The sequence below is a fragment of the Macaca thibetana genome, chromosome 2 (assembly GCF_024542745.1).
Source record: "Macaca thibetana thibetana isolate TM-01 chromosome 2, ASM2454274v1, whole genome shotgun sequence".
NCBI classification, from domain to species: Eukaryota; Metazoa; Chordata; class Mammalia; order Primates; family Cercopithecidae; genus Macaca; species Macaca thibetana.
In genome coordinates this window covers 149,863,329-149,879,781 of record NC_065579.1, presented here as the reverse complement: position 1 = coordinate 149,879,781, position 16,453 = coordinate 149,863,329, and the positions used below count along the sequence as shown (strand labels likewise).

Genomic DNA, 16,453 nt, shown 5'->3' with positions numbered 1-16,453 from the left:
AGCTGAGTAATATTCCCCCAACGTATGCTCAGTGACTGACATGGAGCCCCTGTGCTGAGGACCAATACCCCCTCTCTGGAACAGAAAGCCCCATACTCTCTGAGTGGACAGCAGGCACCAGCGTCCCTTCCTAGAATAAAGGAGCCACCAGAGATGAAGTCCCTGTTTTCCAGCACTGAATTACCAAGAGCTTCCTGCCTGAGTGCTGTTCCCCCTCCTGAGTGACGATTGTTCTTTCCCACAGAAAGCAGTGGAGTTAATGTGCCTTGTTCCCAAACGTTGCAATGACATGATGAATCTAGGACGTCTGCAAGGCTTCGAGGTGAGTCTTTAAGAATGCGTCTAAGCCCACTCTCTCCAGGACAGTAGAAGTCCAAGCTGTTGCAGCTTCCTCCCTCCGAAGCCCTGTGTCCTGCCTCTGCCTCCTTCATTCACTCACCACTATGCCTTCATGCCTGGGCCCCTCTGGTTCACAGTCCTGGAAGATGCATCTCTTTCGGAAGTCCGGCAGTAGGGAGGTCATAAGAAGTTACAGAGCATTTGGCCAAACCAAAGTCAGAATTCCAAGGAGATTGGAAAGACCCAGAGTTCTTTTTTTTTTTTTTTTTTTTTTTTTTTTGAGATGGAGTTTTGCTCTCGTTGCCCAGGCTGGAGTGCAGTGGCGACACAACCTCTGCCTTCCGGGTTCAAGCGATTCTCCTGCCTCAGCCTCCCAAGTAGCTGGGATTACAGGCATGCGCCACCACGCCTGGCTAATTTTTTGTATTTTTAGTAGAGACAGGGTTTCTCCATGTTGGTCAGGCTGGTCTTGAACTGACCTCAGGTGATCCCCTGCCTCAGCCTTCCAAAGTGCTAGGATTACAGGCATGAGCCACCACTCCCAACTGTTTCCTTTTTTTTTTTTTTTTTTTTTTTTAATAAGCACATCAATCATATTCTATTAGGGCTCACTTGCATGACTACTTCACTTTAACTTGATTGCCTCCGTAAAGACCCCATTTCCCAATAAGGTGACATGCTGACATTCTGGCAATTAGGGGCCAGGACTTCAACATAGGAATTGATGAGGGGCATGGAAGGAGAGAAAACACAATTCAGCCCATAACAGTGAACCTTTGAAGAGCAAATTGACTTTCTAATTTAAACTGAATAACTGACTGTTATTAATGTATATCCAAACCTAATAAATTAGCCACACATAATATGTTTTTAAGATTAATATGATAAAATTGGAACTGACACAATTATTGATTGGTACCTAGTAGTTGTTGATCCCTTTAGATAAAGATGTGTATCTTCTATTTCCCAGCAGTCCGAAACCTAAGCTTTCATTATTCCTTTTTTGGGGGAAAGGGATTCCTAGAATTTGAGATAACTAAGAAATAAATGGCTTGTTTTTTTTCTGGCTACACTGGAATGGAATAGATACAAGACAGATATATAGTTGACTCATACTCATACCACTGTATGAGTAATTTAAGGGATAGTGTATTTAAGTTTGAGTTCATGCATTGGATTCATGACATTGTTGAGCCAAATTCTCTTCTCCTCCTTGCCCTTCCAGCCCATCCCATGTGTCCCTGTCTGGTTTTCATGCTTTGCTGTGACAGGAACTATGTGGACGGTTTTCTTTGCTGTGCGTTTTTCATAAGCTCTTGATCTTCCAAAGCAGGCCGGAGGCATTAGTGTAAGCAGGGTTACTCAGCAGACACACACTGAGTTCTTAACTATTTTTCTTCAGTCATACTGGGTGGAGTTTTATACTTTTTCCCTTGGCATTACATCAGGTCTGAGGCTATACTGAACAAACCAAGAGATCCCTTTTGCTCTTCAACCTTGAAGACCCCATGTTTTCTGAACAGGAGACTAACTGTGCTTCTCTGGGTCTCTGGAGGAAGTGACCACCGGCAGGAGTGGCGTCTGATTGTGCTGTCTGCCCCAAGTTAAACTTCACAGGAGCTGTGTTGTTCATGTGCATGTGCGCATGTGTGTGTCCATGTAAGGGCACACACAAGCACGGAATCAAGCTTTTAAGTTAAGCACTGCTCTCTCCGGTTTTTGTTAAGCCACCAGAACCTGCTTTTGGCATTCCTTCAGGTAACTGGGAAGGACAGTGAGCATGTGTCTATTCCCTCAGCCCATGGCTTTGGGCTTGAGAGAAGTTAGAGCCTCCTCTTTTAAATTCCCCCCCCACTTTCAAATCCTTTGGCTTTCCCTTTGATGCTGGCCGAGCTATAAGCCATGATAGGTTCTTATGTAATATTAATAGAGCTTTCCTGGCTAGCTGGTCACTGGCTTAATATTAACTCTGGACCAGGGTAGAGATAAGCCTGTTTGGCTGCTGACATTGGCAGTAAGGAGCCATGATCCAAGCAGAGGGCAGGCACTTCTCAGGAATACAAAAGAAAAATAACCCTTCTGCTGGGTAGTGTTTGGAATAAGGCATCACATGAAGGGAATGGCCACATTGGCACCGAAGGACAGAGTTGTCGCCTGAGAAGGAGTACCTGCATTTCAGAGGAGGCCCTCAGATTGCTCTCTCTGATGTCAGGGTCTTCTTGTTGCAAAGCAATAGAAATGCAAGGTGCTCTGTCAGAGTCTGGGAAGACTTTCTGGGTTGGGCCATATTCCCTTTGAAGCTGTGAAGATGTCTCTGAAAATCTCATTAGAAACTGACAAACCAAATAGGTTCTACCTCCTCAGTTAGGTGTCAGGTGGCCTAGTAGCTAGAATCATTTTTATTTTTTTTTTATTTTATTAATTTTTAAAAATTAATTTATATGTATATTTATTTTGATACAGAATCTCGCTCTGTTGCCCAGGTTGGAGTGAAGTGGTGCAATTTCGGCCCACCACAAGCTCTGCCTCCCAGGTTCAAGTGATCTTCGTGCCTCAGCCTCCCCATAGTTGGGACTACAGGCACACACCACCACACCCAGCTAATTTTTATATTTTTAGTAGAGATGGGGTTTCGCCATGTTGGGCAGGCTGGTCTCGAACTCCTGACCGCAGGTAATCCACCTGCCTTGGCCTCCCAAAGTTCTGGGATTACAGGCGTGAGCCACCGCGCCCACCCTGGAGTCATTTTTAGAAGAATCACAGAACCCAGAAAAGTATCTACCAGCTTATAAAATGTGGAGACCTATCTATAGTACCCCCAACTTTACCTGTTGGCCTATAACTAGAAACTAAGATTGCAGAATTTCCCCATCCTAAAATAATTGAAGAAGAGAGGGGAGTGACTTATCCGAATATTTGTGGTCCTGCCTTCATCACTTCCCTTGTCTACAGGTGAGTCCAAGGTTGGTGGCCATGAGAATGCCCTTGGTCCTTGGCCCATACTGCAAAGGAACCAGGCAGGCACAGTTCTCAGAGCTCTGAGGATGGAAAGGCCACTTGTAGCTCCAAGTGTCACCTACTTTCCATTGTCCTTTCAATAAAAAACAAGAAGGACCAGGATTATGACTTTTCTGCTAATAATGTTACCTTCCTGCCTTCTGGCATTTGCCTGGAGCTGTTTCTCAGGGGTTCCACAGCTTGCTTTCCCTTTCCCTCCAGGGCCCTTGTGTGTGCAGGAAAATGGCCAAGGTCGGCCCCCGGATGAGTGGGTGGGTCCCAATTCAGTCTCTTCCTAGAGCCCTGAGGATTTTGATGTCAGATCTGTTGTCCGTATCCCCAGATGGGGAGGTTCTCTGGACCCAGAGGGCAGTGGCCATCTCCCCATTTTTCATTCACTTCACCCCAGCCCCTCTTTCCTTCAGGGCACCCTGACTGCTCAGGGGAAGCTGCTACAGCAGGACACATTCTATGTGATTGAGCTGGATGCAGGCATGCAGTCCCGGACCAAAGAGAGGCGCGTGTTCCTCTTCGAGCAGATTGTCATCTTCAGTGAACTGCTCAGGAAGGGATCCCTCACCCCTGGCTACATGTTCAAAAGGAGTATCAAGGTGAGGATCCCAATGGTGATATGAAGGGGCAAGGAAGAGCCCAGTTTTTGGGAGCTGCTTCCCTAAGACAAGGCACTGGAGTCGTGACATCCAGAACCATGAAGATCTTTCAGCCTAATAACCTTCGGTCATGGAGGTTGAACGACAGTGATTATCTGTGAGCTGAAGTGACAGGCTGAGCCAGTCTCCAGCATGATCCTGCAGGTTCCCTGGGACTATGTCACTCACCCAGAGACAAAAACCTAAGTACTGTCCTGCTAGATCCAGGGCAAAATTTGGAAGCTTGTCCTGAAATAGAAACTTTGAGGAACAGTAATATGTTGCTGATATTTTAAAAATCTCTTAAATATAAAAAGGATCAACTTGTTTTCTTCCAGATGAATTACTTGGTCCTGGAGGAGAATGTGGACAATGATCCCTGCAAGTTTGCACTCATGAACAGAGAGACTTCTGAGAGGGTCATTCTGCAAGCCGCCAATGCTGACATTCAGCAGGCCTGGGTGCAGGACATCAATCAAGTCTTAGAAACACAGCGAGACTTTTTGAATGGTGGGTGCTGGGCTTGGTTTCTTGCAGGGCCATGTCAGGGGACTCCACAACTTCTGAGCTTCCTTGGGTCTGGGTTCATGGTGAGTTATGAACCCAGATCACATTTTATGGAACTCCAACTTTGTAGTTTTCAGAAACACTTTTGAATTTTTCTGAATCTGAATACACAAGAACAGATAGGGTATGGAAAAGAAGCTCCATCTTTCTGATAGAAGAGATTTCGCTTATGGGACACAGGATATATGTCTTGTTGCCATCACTACTGCCTGGTACTAATTTGGGCAAAAGTCTGAGGTAGGCATATCCTCTGTGTCTAAGAGGCCAGGGCCGGCTAGAAATGACATGTGTTTTTCCACTTTTCATAGCTTCTCTAGTGTTAACTAGAGATAAATGAGAGTTTGGCCAATCAGTTCAAATCCCTCCTCTGCTCCCAACAGTGTGAGAGCCTAAATAAGCCACGTTGCTAGCCAGCCTTACCCCTTTTAAATGAGAATGATTGCTAACTTTAAATTTCTGTAATACCCTGAAAATTCCTAGAAGAAAATTGGTGGTTACACAGAGGGTGTAGCTCTCTGTGGCCCTTGCAGGAGCTCCCTCATGAGTGGTGTGAACTGGAGTGAAGTAGAGTTGCCACTTTGAATATATTTCTTTATTTTTTCCTCTGCTGGGATTTTCTTCACACGGAGCTTGGCATGGGAAAGGGGTGTGCGATTTTAAACTAGTGGCTGATCTCTGCTGACTTGGTTAGCTCTGACATCTAACCAAGCAGAAACAGAGCTTGTAGTTGAATGCAAGATGTAACTAGTAATGAAGTAAACCTGAAGACTCAGCAAGCACATATGCCTGGATAGACACACACACACACACACACACACACACAACCACCTTTGGGTATACCACCTCTTCCTGCCTGTCCTGAGATCTGTACTACATGGCTATATGTGCTCACATGAGTGCACACAAAGGTACACACATGTACACACGTACAGGCCCACCCTTGGGTGTGTCACATTTTCATGCCAGTACTAGGATCTGGACTCTCAAATGATCCAGATACAGCATGTTCTGGGTGTCTAGAATGGAACTGAATGCTGAAGGGAAAGATAAAAGGTGACGTACGAGTTGAGGACCTTGAGCAGGTCATGACATTTCTCTGGGCCTTGTGACTGGTTTTTTGAAAAAGAGAGTTCAGGTAGATATACTCTGCCCATGCTGGCATGCTCCGTGATGAGCCAGTCTTCCTGGAAGCAGGAAACCTGGCATCCTCCCTACAATATCAGTTTCCCTATATTATAAGGGATTTAGCACAGTGTTTTAAAGACAAATAGAAGAAGATCATGTAACAGGATGCCATGACTTTTTAAGACTTCAAATTGCTTTGAGACTTCAAAGCAATTTTGCACTTACAGAAAGTATTTTTGGGCCAGGCTCCTGGCCCTCAACTGTAAAAAAATTTGGTGAAAAACAACTAGACTAAGTGATCTCTAGGATTCTTTTCACTCTAAAATATCTAAAATTAAACACCAGCCCAGCCCTGAGGGATGGTCATGAAAGTTGTGTATGGCTTATGATTTCTGAATATATGACTTCAAATGAACACTTTTGTTGATAAAATAATTTTATGCAAAACTGTGTGCATATATAAAATATATCCATTTAAATTGCATTCTATTAATTAGGAGTTTCTGATAGATTCTAAGCAGAAATTAAGAATTTTAAAATTCATCAATTTGGGACAAAAGAAAAATAAGGTATAACAGTAAGTTGAAACAAGTTATTGACATAACAATAATGGCTCCTGTATATTGAATCCTTGCTCTGTGTCAGGCACTATGCTAAGCATTTTACATGGTTTTTCACATTTAATCCTCACGTCAACATGGAGAGGTAAGTACTCTTGTCCACTTTTTTTCAAGTGAGGAAAAGGAGACTCAGAACTTGTCCAAGGTCACAGAAACAGTGAGCAATAGAAACAGGACTTGAATCCACAGCTACAGGACTTCAGATTAAGGTTGTGAACCACAGAACTGCAGTATAGGTGCTAGTGTTAGAGCACTCATTTATTTAATTATGATCTCCCTAGCAACCAAAGTGAAGAAAGAAGCAGGATCAGACATGAGACACTGTATCAATCAGTCAAAAACAAACCCTGTAGGGATGCAGTTTTCTTGATTCTGAGAATTACGTTGTGCAAATGGAGGTTGGTGAAAGAATACAGGCTGTCCATTTAGCTTATTTAAGAAGGCATACTATTTTCAAATGTTTTAGCACAATTATTGTAAATAACCAGGTAATATCACAATTCCATATGATGGGAATTGATTCATAAAATCAGTTTGATAAGGCCTACTTTATAACTCTGGTATGTACTTAGAACTTGGAACTGTATTTATTTAGGCATAGTCAATGATTCAGACCTTTACTTGGTTCCAAGAGACCTTTCTCTTAATGAATCATGGAGATACAGTCAGCCCTTTGTATCCACAGGGAATTGGTTCCAAGACCTCCCGAGGATACCAGAGTCTGTGGATGCTCAAGTCCCTTACATAAAATGGCATAGTGTTTGCATATGACCTATGTACATCATCCTGTATACTTCAAATCATCTTTAGATTGTTTATAATACCTAATATAATGTATATGATGCGTAAATAATTGTTATACTATATTGTTTATGGAATGACAAGAAAAAAAAAAGTCTGTACATGTTCAGTACAGACTACAACCATCTTTTTTCCCTCTTCTTCCCCCATATATATATATATATATATATTTTTTTTTTGTTTTTTTTTTTTTTGAGACAGTCTCTCACTCCGTCACCCAGGCTGGAGTGCAGTGGCAAGATCTTGGTTCACTGCAAATCTCCACCTCCTGGGTTCAAGCGATTCTCGTGCCTCAGCCTCCTGAGAAGTTGGGATTACAGGCGTATGCCACCATGCCTGGCTAATTTTTGTATTTTTAGTAGAGACAAGGTTTCAAGTGATCCACCCGCCTTGGCCTCCCAAAGTGCTGGGATTACAGGCGTGCACCACTGCGCCTGGCCTTTCCCATATATTTTCAACCCGCAGTTGGTTGGATCCATGGTTGTGGAGCCCGCAGATACAGTGGGCTGACTGTGTTACCGAACTGGGTTATCATCTCCTAAATACTTAATGCCCACAAAACGCTCCTCAGTGAGAGAGGCAGTGCTCTGGTGGGCCCGTTATTACTTTGACATATACAAGAGACAAGGATGTGATGATGGACCAGGGCCAGGCTTCTACTTACAGAGATGTGTGCAGGTATCTCAGAGCCCATCTTTCCTTCTGAGACCTCAGATAGAAAGGAAGTGTGACCCTATGTTGAGTCCTGTTGAGGTATGTACCTATCACAGTAGCAACATCCTTCTAATTGAGAAGTTCTCTGGGCCCCAGCTGTTCACCCACTTAAATAGTTGTTACAGTGCAAACTGATAAAAATGACATAATCGGTCAACCCTTGAAGTCATTCTTAAAGAATTGGACCTGTATGGCATTTGCCTGGCTCTCCCTCTGTAGTTCTCAGACCTTACAACTTTGTTACCTTAAACTCAATAAAACAAAACTCCAGTCTTCCCCTTCACATCAGCTCGTTCTCCTGTCTTGTGAGTTCCACTGACTGCCATCCTCCAAGTCTCCAAACCTGAGCCATCCTCGATTCTTGCATTGCTTTCCCGCCTAGGCTGTCACTGTCTCATCTCTCCCAACCTCACCACAGCCACATCTATTCCACATCCCCTGATCCCGCTCTCCTAGACCTTCTGCCTCTGGCTTTTGCCATTCCATGGCTTCTGAATTAGACAAGAAGCCTTCTGTCTCCAGTCCCTCCTCCTAACCACTACAAGGTTACTGTTCCTCAAATGTGGCTCTCTGATGATAGAATCTGAATTTAAAGCTTTAAAGTTCATTCCATTCAGTTACTTTTCATGACCTTCAAAATTTGGTCCAGATTCACTGGCCTCACTTTCTAGACTTTTTATACCATGGCATGTCTCACCTCACAGACCTTTCTCGTTTCCTCTTCCTCCAGGGAGACCCATGGCCCTAGGCACTCTGACTACTTCCTGTTCCCCTCACCAGCACGTCACACTTGCTTCCTTCCTCCAGCCTAAGTGCCAGAGTCTGGCCACAGTTCTCTTCTGAAGCTCTTTGTCACCACCACCACCACACGTATTACAGAGCCTCCTCTCTCTTTGCACAACCCTTGGCACCTCACATATGGCACCATTTTGTTTTTTGTATTTTCATTATTTAGGTAGATGTCTTAGTTCTCACATTGCCTTAAAATCAAGGGTAGTGTTTTTCTCACTTATCCACACGATGCCTAACACAAAGCCTTGGGCCTAAGAGGTCTCCAAATCCTTGTGGGATTCCCAACGCTTAGAGTAACCACCTGCTCTTATCCCACAGCACTGCAATCGCCCATTGAGTATCAGCGGAAAGAAAGGAGCACAGCCGTGATGAGGTCTCAACCTGCCAGGCTTCCCCAAGCCAGCCCCAGGCCCTACTCCTCTGTTCCTGTGGGCTCAGAGAAGCCCCCAAAGGGCTCCAGCTATAACCCACCTCTGCCTCCCCTGAAGATATCTACCTCCAATGGCAGTCCAGGGTTTGAATACCACCAGTCTGGGGACAAGTTCGAAGCCAGCAAGGTAAGTGACAACTCATTACTCCCACCCTTGTCACTATGAGGGCACAGCCTCAGGGGTTACTTTAGGAAGAGAGAGAGTCTCGGTCTGTCACCCAGTCTGGAGTGCAGTGGCGTGATCTCAGCTCACTGCAACCTCCGCCTCCCAGGTTCAAGCGAATTCTCCTGTCTCCGCCTCCCGAGTAGCTGGGACTACAGGTGCCCCACCACACCCAGCTAATTTTTGTATTTTTAGAACAGATGGGGTTTCACCATGTTGGCCAGGCTGGTCTCAAATTCCTGGCCTCAAGCGATATGGCCGCTTCAGCCTCCCACAGTGCTGGGATTACAGGCGTGAACCGCTGCGCCCAGCCAGGAAGTGGCATCTTTGAATGCTTGCCGATTATTTTAGCAGGAACAGCCCACTAAGTACAGTCTAGTCTCAATTTTGTTTTTCTTTCCCCCATAAATTGGGTGAGTTATACCAGTTTCCTCTAGCAATCATAAAAATGGATGATTTTTGCTAAATAGAATAGTTGCGGTGTGGATCATCTTCATCTAAAAGTCACTGCTATAGTGTTTGACATCTTAAAAAGAGATCACGCTTTCTAATGATGATCTGCCTTGAGCACCTACTGAAAGAAGTTCACAGTTCTTCACCATCCATTGGCTGATGTGGAAGGGAAGTCGATCATCAGTGTGAGAATGGGAGTAGTCTAACTTGGATTGAATGTTTGTCGGAGATAATCCACAATTCAAACATCACCATGAGGCGAGTCAAAGACTCAAGCATAGATTTAGTCTACACAGCTATTTCGCCCCACAAGGTAGGTAGAACAGGAGAGAAATGGGAAAAGTGCTAGATTAGGAATCAGGCAAACCCGGTTTCTATTCCCAATTCTGCAACTCACTTGCTTTAGAACATTAGCAAGTTAGTTAACCTCATTAGGCCTCAGTTTTCTCTAGAACTCAGTGGCTCTATGAATAGGAACACTTACATTTTTTATCTACGTGTTCCAATTTTATAGTTTTATTTCTCCCCAAAATTATTAGTTTATATTGGTTATGTTAAAAAATAATTAGTGTCCAAGTTCAATCCTGTATTAGAGTAACTAGACCAATTTGTTCCATCATATCACCTGGAAATGATTTTCTACCTTAAAAAACAATCCTGCCTTTGGGAGTAAGTTGAAGTCACTTTGGCATTTTGTCAAACATATCGGGCCAGATGCGCTGGCTCACGCCTGTAATCCCAGCGCTTTGGGAGGCCAAGGCAGGGGGATGGCTTGAACTTGAGAGCTCAGGACCAGCCTGGGCAACATAGCAAGAACTCGTCTCTAATAAAACTTTAAAAAAAAAATTAGCCAGGCGTGGTAGCATGCACCTGTTGTCCCAGTGACTAAGGCAGGAGAATCACTTGAGCCTGGGAAGTCGAGGCTACAGTGAGCTATGACTCTGCCACTGCACTCTAGCCTAGGTGACATAGCCAGACCCTGTCTCAACAACAGCCAAACAAAAAAAGAGTATATATTGAAGAATTTGTATGTATATCCTGTATGTATATACATACAGAATATGTATGTGTGTATATATAGAATATATATGTATGTTCTGAAGACTTTCTGACTCTTACCATGCTCTATGAGGCAGCCAGACCTCCTTGGAAAGTTACAAGTCTGTCTAGCTGCAGCTGCCCTGATACAGACTCACATGAAAAGGTCATGGGCAGCATCTCTTGTATTAATGAGTAGGGGAGGGTACCTGGTGCCTGCAGGAAGTTGGGTAAGGGTAGGTCATGGCCTTGCCTTTGAACTGGGCAGAGATAAGAGGGTCAGAATATAGAGTAAAGCCAATGCATTTTCAAAAAGAGAAAAATTTAATATCAAACAATCCATGTTCTTTTCATTGAAGAATTGTGACCCCTGACATGACCCTTATGCTGACCTCACTCTGCCCAGGTGCTTACATATCCCTATGCCAGTGCCAGGTTCTTCCTTTCACTTGTAAGAGAATGCTGGCAGGAAGGTTGTATGCTAGGAAGGGGCTTCCAGGTCAAAGGTGTGTTTGTACCTTTGTGTGGGCTGGAGCCTATTCACCCTGGATGATAATATTGTTGAAACATTGCTATTAAAAAACATACTTTCAGAGCACCTTATTAATATTATGTCATTACTCAAGAGCGAATGCTGCCCGCTGCCTACCCTGCTAGTGGGAGATTTGGCCTTGAACCATTGGGTAGGGTGCCGAGCAAGCCCACGTGAACTAGCGTCCTTGTGTTTGTGCCCCTCTTACCCTTATCTCCCAGCAGAACGACCTGGGAGGCTGCAATGGGACCTCGTCCATGGCCGTGATCAAAGATTACTACGCACTGAAGGAGAATGAAATCTGTGTGAGCCAAGGTGAGGTGGTCCAGGTCCTCGCCGTCAACCAGCAGAACATGTGTCTGGTGTACCAGCCTGCCAGCGACCATTCCCCCGCCGCCGAGGGCTGGGTCCCAGGCAGCATCCTGGCGCCCCTCACCAAAGCCACAGCAGCAGAAAGTAGTGACGGGAGCATCAAGTAAGTGCCTCGTTGGCTTCCCCGGGAGAGGAGTTTGAGGATTAAAAATATTCAGAAACAAACAAAAGAACACAAAAATGCAAACACACGGTAGGGAATTACTGCTGCTTATTCTCAACAGTGCCACAGAACCAGTGTTTGAGTGCTGGTACCATACACAGCATGGGGCATCCAGGCTGGAGTGGTCCAGTTTTTTTTGTTGGTGGTGGCAGTGTTTTTTCTTTCCTTTTGTTTTGTAATTTTCTGTTCATTTTTTCTCTCTTTTTTCCCCCCACTCATTAAGAAAAGAACCCTACTGAAACCCTAGGTGACAAAAGGTGTGCTTTCTGTTGCCACATTTGACCCACCACAGGACTCACTGGACTGGACTTCTATTTATATTGTATTAAGTAACTGATATATATATATATTTTTTTTTTGATTGACACCAAAAAATTACCTTGGCACAAATGCCAAACCTGTGAAGGTCAGAGGCCCGCTGCTTCTCCCAGGAGGGAGGGAACTTTTTGGTTGTCTGTGGTAATTCCTCTGTACAGATTGTAACTTTTTAAAAATTCCCTTCGACCCCGTCACTTGAATATATGTTCATAGTAATTTGTAAGATACTTCTTTTCCTTATTTTGGTTGCAAAGACCCTTCCGAACACATTCCTGTATAAAGTATTTTGCACTATTTAAAGAAACCCATACGGATGAAGTCAGGTTGTGCAATATGATGGCGTCACAATGCTCATCGTTGTACTTGTCATGTAATTAATCAGTTTAAATGTACTATTTTAAATATGTAAAATAAATTTTCACCATGAGCATGTTTTAATGAAGTTAAAAACTAGTTGGCCCTTTTTCCCCCCATTTCACTCTTCTTGGACTTTCCAATGTGCAAACAATTCTTCTTTTCCTTTTCTTGTTTTTTTCCTTTTCTATATTTTAGGTTTTGGGTGAATGCATTGGCATTTTTTTTTTCCTACACAAAAAGTACTTTTGTTGCTAAAGTTCTGACCCTGGCCTTCCCTCCTAAACAGCCCCTGTTGATTTTCCCTAACCTCTGAGATGAGGGAAGGTACAGATTCGATGCTGTCCGACTGGTTCCCTGCAACTGGGCAGCCCTGAAGTGCTGATGTCAATGAATGACCGGAGTAGAAGGCAGTGTTTGGCTGGCATTCCCCGCTGCTTTCCATGCTGCATAGTGATCCATGGAAGACCATGGTGCAGGGGGCTCCCACGAGCTATCTGAGCAGTGGCACCAGCAGAACTGCACTGCTTTGGCCCTCTCTCTAGGACAGGGGATAGCGGCTACTGACATCCCCTGGCCTCACTAGGTAACCACAGGCCCAACCAAAAATCCACAGTGGCCCCTAAGGCACAATAGCCCCCATGCATTTTATCCTAAGTACACTTGTTTTGGGTGCCTTTTAGGAAGCCTTGGGATAAAGGCCCTCGAAGCACTGAAGTTTTTATTAATCAGGGGACTTGCAGAGCTAACTCTTAATGATTTATCCTCTAAATATCCAGGTACTAAACACTTCTTCCTCCCTACCTTTGGTTCTGTTGGCCACTTATCCATACATTCCATGGGAGGGAAGGTAAAAGGATGTCAGACCGAGCAAAAGAGAGCAGATTGAAATACATATGGGTCATTTTGATTTCTTGTCAGTCGCTCTTGCACAAGGGTTGGGGGTGTGTGTGGAGGGGAGCAGTGGACTGAAAGAGGTTGTCAGTATTTACCAGTGGAGGACACTCAGCACACCCTCCCCAAGGCTTGCCATAACCACAGGGGTCAGAATTCGTTGTGATGCCTACAGGACAAACGTCACTGAAACCCTGTGTCCACATCAGTCCCCGGGCTTGCAACCAAGAGATGGAAGCTCCCCAAACCATGATGACGAGTTCTTCTGGGAAGAAGCATATGAAACCAAGCCTGTCCTGCCATTTATACTACTCTGAGTCTTCCTTCCAAACATGAAATGTTATTGCTCATATTTCTAGTTTTTCACCAAGCATTTTAAATAACCCAGAGTTTAATAAATGTAGAAACACGCCCCTACATGGACACGCACGTACACAATGTGCTGCCTGCCCTGGGAGTCCTTTCAGCAGGGATCTCCCTGACTCGAGTTGTTCTCAGAAGGAGCCAGGGACATGGATTTTGGAGTAAAGTTATCAAAGTCTGAAGTTAACAGGCTGATGCCATCTAAGATTGCTTGGCTGGTTCTTACTCAGATTCAACAGTTGGAGCAAGCTGCTGGTATGCAGGGGACAGTAGAGAGCCTGACTAGTTAGGAGATACAGGAGAAGGTCTGGGTTTTTTAAGGAGCCCACTTTCCCACAAGATTCAAGGATATTACTACAATTGCTTTTTCCTGCTCAGAAGGTCGAACCTGTGTGCTAGGGGATAAATATTTTTGGAGCACCTTCCTCAACGTACCCTTAAAATCCTGATGTATGTGGAGCATTTTGGAGGAGATGCTCTGTATTTTGCAGCAGCTTCCTTCTTCCTAAATCTCCTCTGCCTCTCTCCCATAATGGAGGCTCATCTCATGGAACCCTGTCTGCATAGGCCCACCTTTGACAGGGAGATACTGAAGGGAAGCCACGTCTCACTTATTCCAGACAACAATTAGAACTTCTTTCAAGCTCTGTGACCTCACCTGAAACTGATGATGCCTGCTCAGGGTCACTGACACTGTTTGTGACTTGGCTTTTGGTATCTCTGTCTTTGAGATCTGATATTTACAGAATATAAGGGCTCTACTCTGAGCTTGTCTTCAGAGGTCTGTGAAGAAGTTGCTCCCAGGACCCTTTGTGGGAAGAAAGAAGTTAGGATGAAAGGCCTATTGAAAAGCCATTGCTGCTCTCACCTCCCTGGGAGTACACATTAGGTCTTATCCTAACAGGGAAGCTCTAGGACCTCTAGAGGCTGACAAAGCCATGTATTCACAAACACTGAGTGATATGGAGAATAGAGACCGAGAAACTCTTTGCCCTAAAATATCCAGATAAATGAGCGATGCTCCACTGTTTATTAAGCAAATGCCTGCCCCAGAAAATCCTGTCTGATCAACATTATTTGGGAGTGGCCCTGCCCAAATACAAATCATGAGGTAGAACTCTCAACATCATCCTTTTGGGTCTTTCTGTCTGGTCCTGGGAAAGTGTCAGTAGCATATACTTCCCTTGTCTTTCCTATTCTACTCCTCACCCCCTTTCTCACCCATCCACCATGCCCTTCACAAGAGGAATTCCTCGGTCCTGTGAGGCATCACGGGTATGGTATACAAACTCCCTTGTTAGAGTTTAGTCACCTAGGATTCATATTTTCTTCAAATGCTGCAGTCAACCTTGCACATCTACCAGGGGAGGTCAGAGTTCATCCTCGCTCACTTCCAGTTGGAGGTGAGGTCAGCTGCCAGCCCCCATTGGAGCTGGTGTGCAGGTTTGGGGCCTCTGAAGCCCGGGCTTGATGGAGCACCTCACCTGCTGACTCACCCAACGGTGGTGAGCCTGCCCACCACCTCACTGTCCCTGACCTGCCATTTTGATTGGTGCATTTTTTGGTACAACAGGAAGTCATGTTCATGGCATACTCTACGCATGAGAAAGCGGGCGGAAGTGGAGAACACGGGTAAAAATGAAGCCACAGGGTCTCGTAAACCCAAGGATATTCTGGGCAACAAAGTCTCTGTTAAAGTGAGTAAGGTATTCCGGAGCTGCGTCCCCACCTGTCATCCACTCCCACCCTGCAGCATTCTCACAAGCCAATTGGGTGGATGGGTTATTTTTTTTTTTTTTCCAGTATGGGGACCAGAGGGGAAGTAGTTTAGCAGGATTTTGCATGCAAGATCAATTTATTTTTTATCTTTTATTTCTCCTGGCAACTTCAATTCAAGTAAGTACCTTTTTTTTTTCCTTTATACCTTTCTCTTTATACTGTGCAGATGTTTTACAGCAAAATTATCTGCAGCACTATTCTCTTAAAAATGCGAGATGCTTGATTCATATTAAATTTCTCAAAGCTGCCATTCGATACCCTAGGTTTGAGAATACACACAGGTTTAAGCAATTAGGGATGCCTTCCAAACCCCCAGCCCTGTGAAGGCTGAGGTTTGGAATTTAAGGGCCACTGTGTCCTTAGTAAAGTTTCATTTCTTTTCCCCAGAGTTCAGACAACATCAACTTCAGGCCATTTTACTTGCCTTTCCCTATGCATGGACACAGTAGGGGGACACATTGGTGAAGTTCAAATTATTTCTTTATAATAATCCATCTACTGCTTTGAACTCATGAATTATAAGCCTGGCAGACTCTTATTTACCCCTGTCTTGAAACAATTTCATCTGCTTTCTTTAAATTGAACCCTCTGGAAAGATCTGCCTCTGGACAATGGAAGCTAGACACTGATTATTATAGCACTAATTGTGCCTTAATGTGTGAACATCTACCTGGAACTTTGTTTCCCTTCCTTAGCAAAGTAAGAACAACTAAAACCCAGTCTAACTTCCTTCTTGGGGAAAAGAAATCGTATGCTCTCCTTCACTCTCATCTGGGAAGTCCAGCCTCACAGAAGACAACAGTTTAAATTCGACAACACTCATGCTTCATTTTGTTTCCATTGCTATTTCCCATGAGATAAGCAGTTGTACACAACCCCAGCCTCCTCTCCCTGAAAAGAGCATGCTGCTGCCCCTGGTGATTCTCACTCCCACTTTAAAAATACCTGGTTTTTTCTGTGCCCGAGATCCTATCGCCCATGCTTCTCTG

At 44.5% G+C, this 16,453-nt stretch overlaps 1 protein-coding gene across 27 annotated transcripts in view; it reads left to right on the top strand.

Annotated features, from left to right (window-relative positions):
- The window catches only part of KALRN (kalirin RhoGEF kinase), a 708,666-nt gene that overhangs the window by 642,708 nt on the left and 49,505 nt on the right, over positions 1-16,453 (top strand). For 12 of the 27 annotated variants that reach the window (XM_050781536.1, XM_050781534.1, XM_050781532.1 and 9 more), the window contains 6 exons: positions 245-322; positions 3,762-3,947; positions 4,325-4,496; positions 8,924-9,162; positions 11,443-11,696; positions 15,259-15,382. In XM_050781536.1, the coding sequence (XP_050637493.1) occupies positions 245-322; positions 3,762-3,947; positions 4,325-4,496; positions 8,924-9,162; positions 11,443-11,696; positions 15,259-15,382 (1,053 nt within the window). Of the gene's footprint in view, positions 1-244; positions 323-3,761; positions 3,948-4,324; positions 4,497-8,923; positions 9,163-11,442; positions 12,517-15,258; positions 15,383-16,453 lie in introns of those variants that run through there. The other 15 variants (XM_050781544.1, XM_050781543.1, XM_050781540.1 and 12 more) reach the window with 3 other exon arrangements.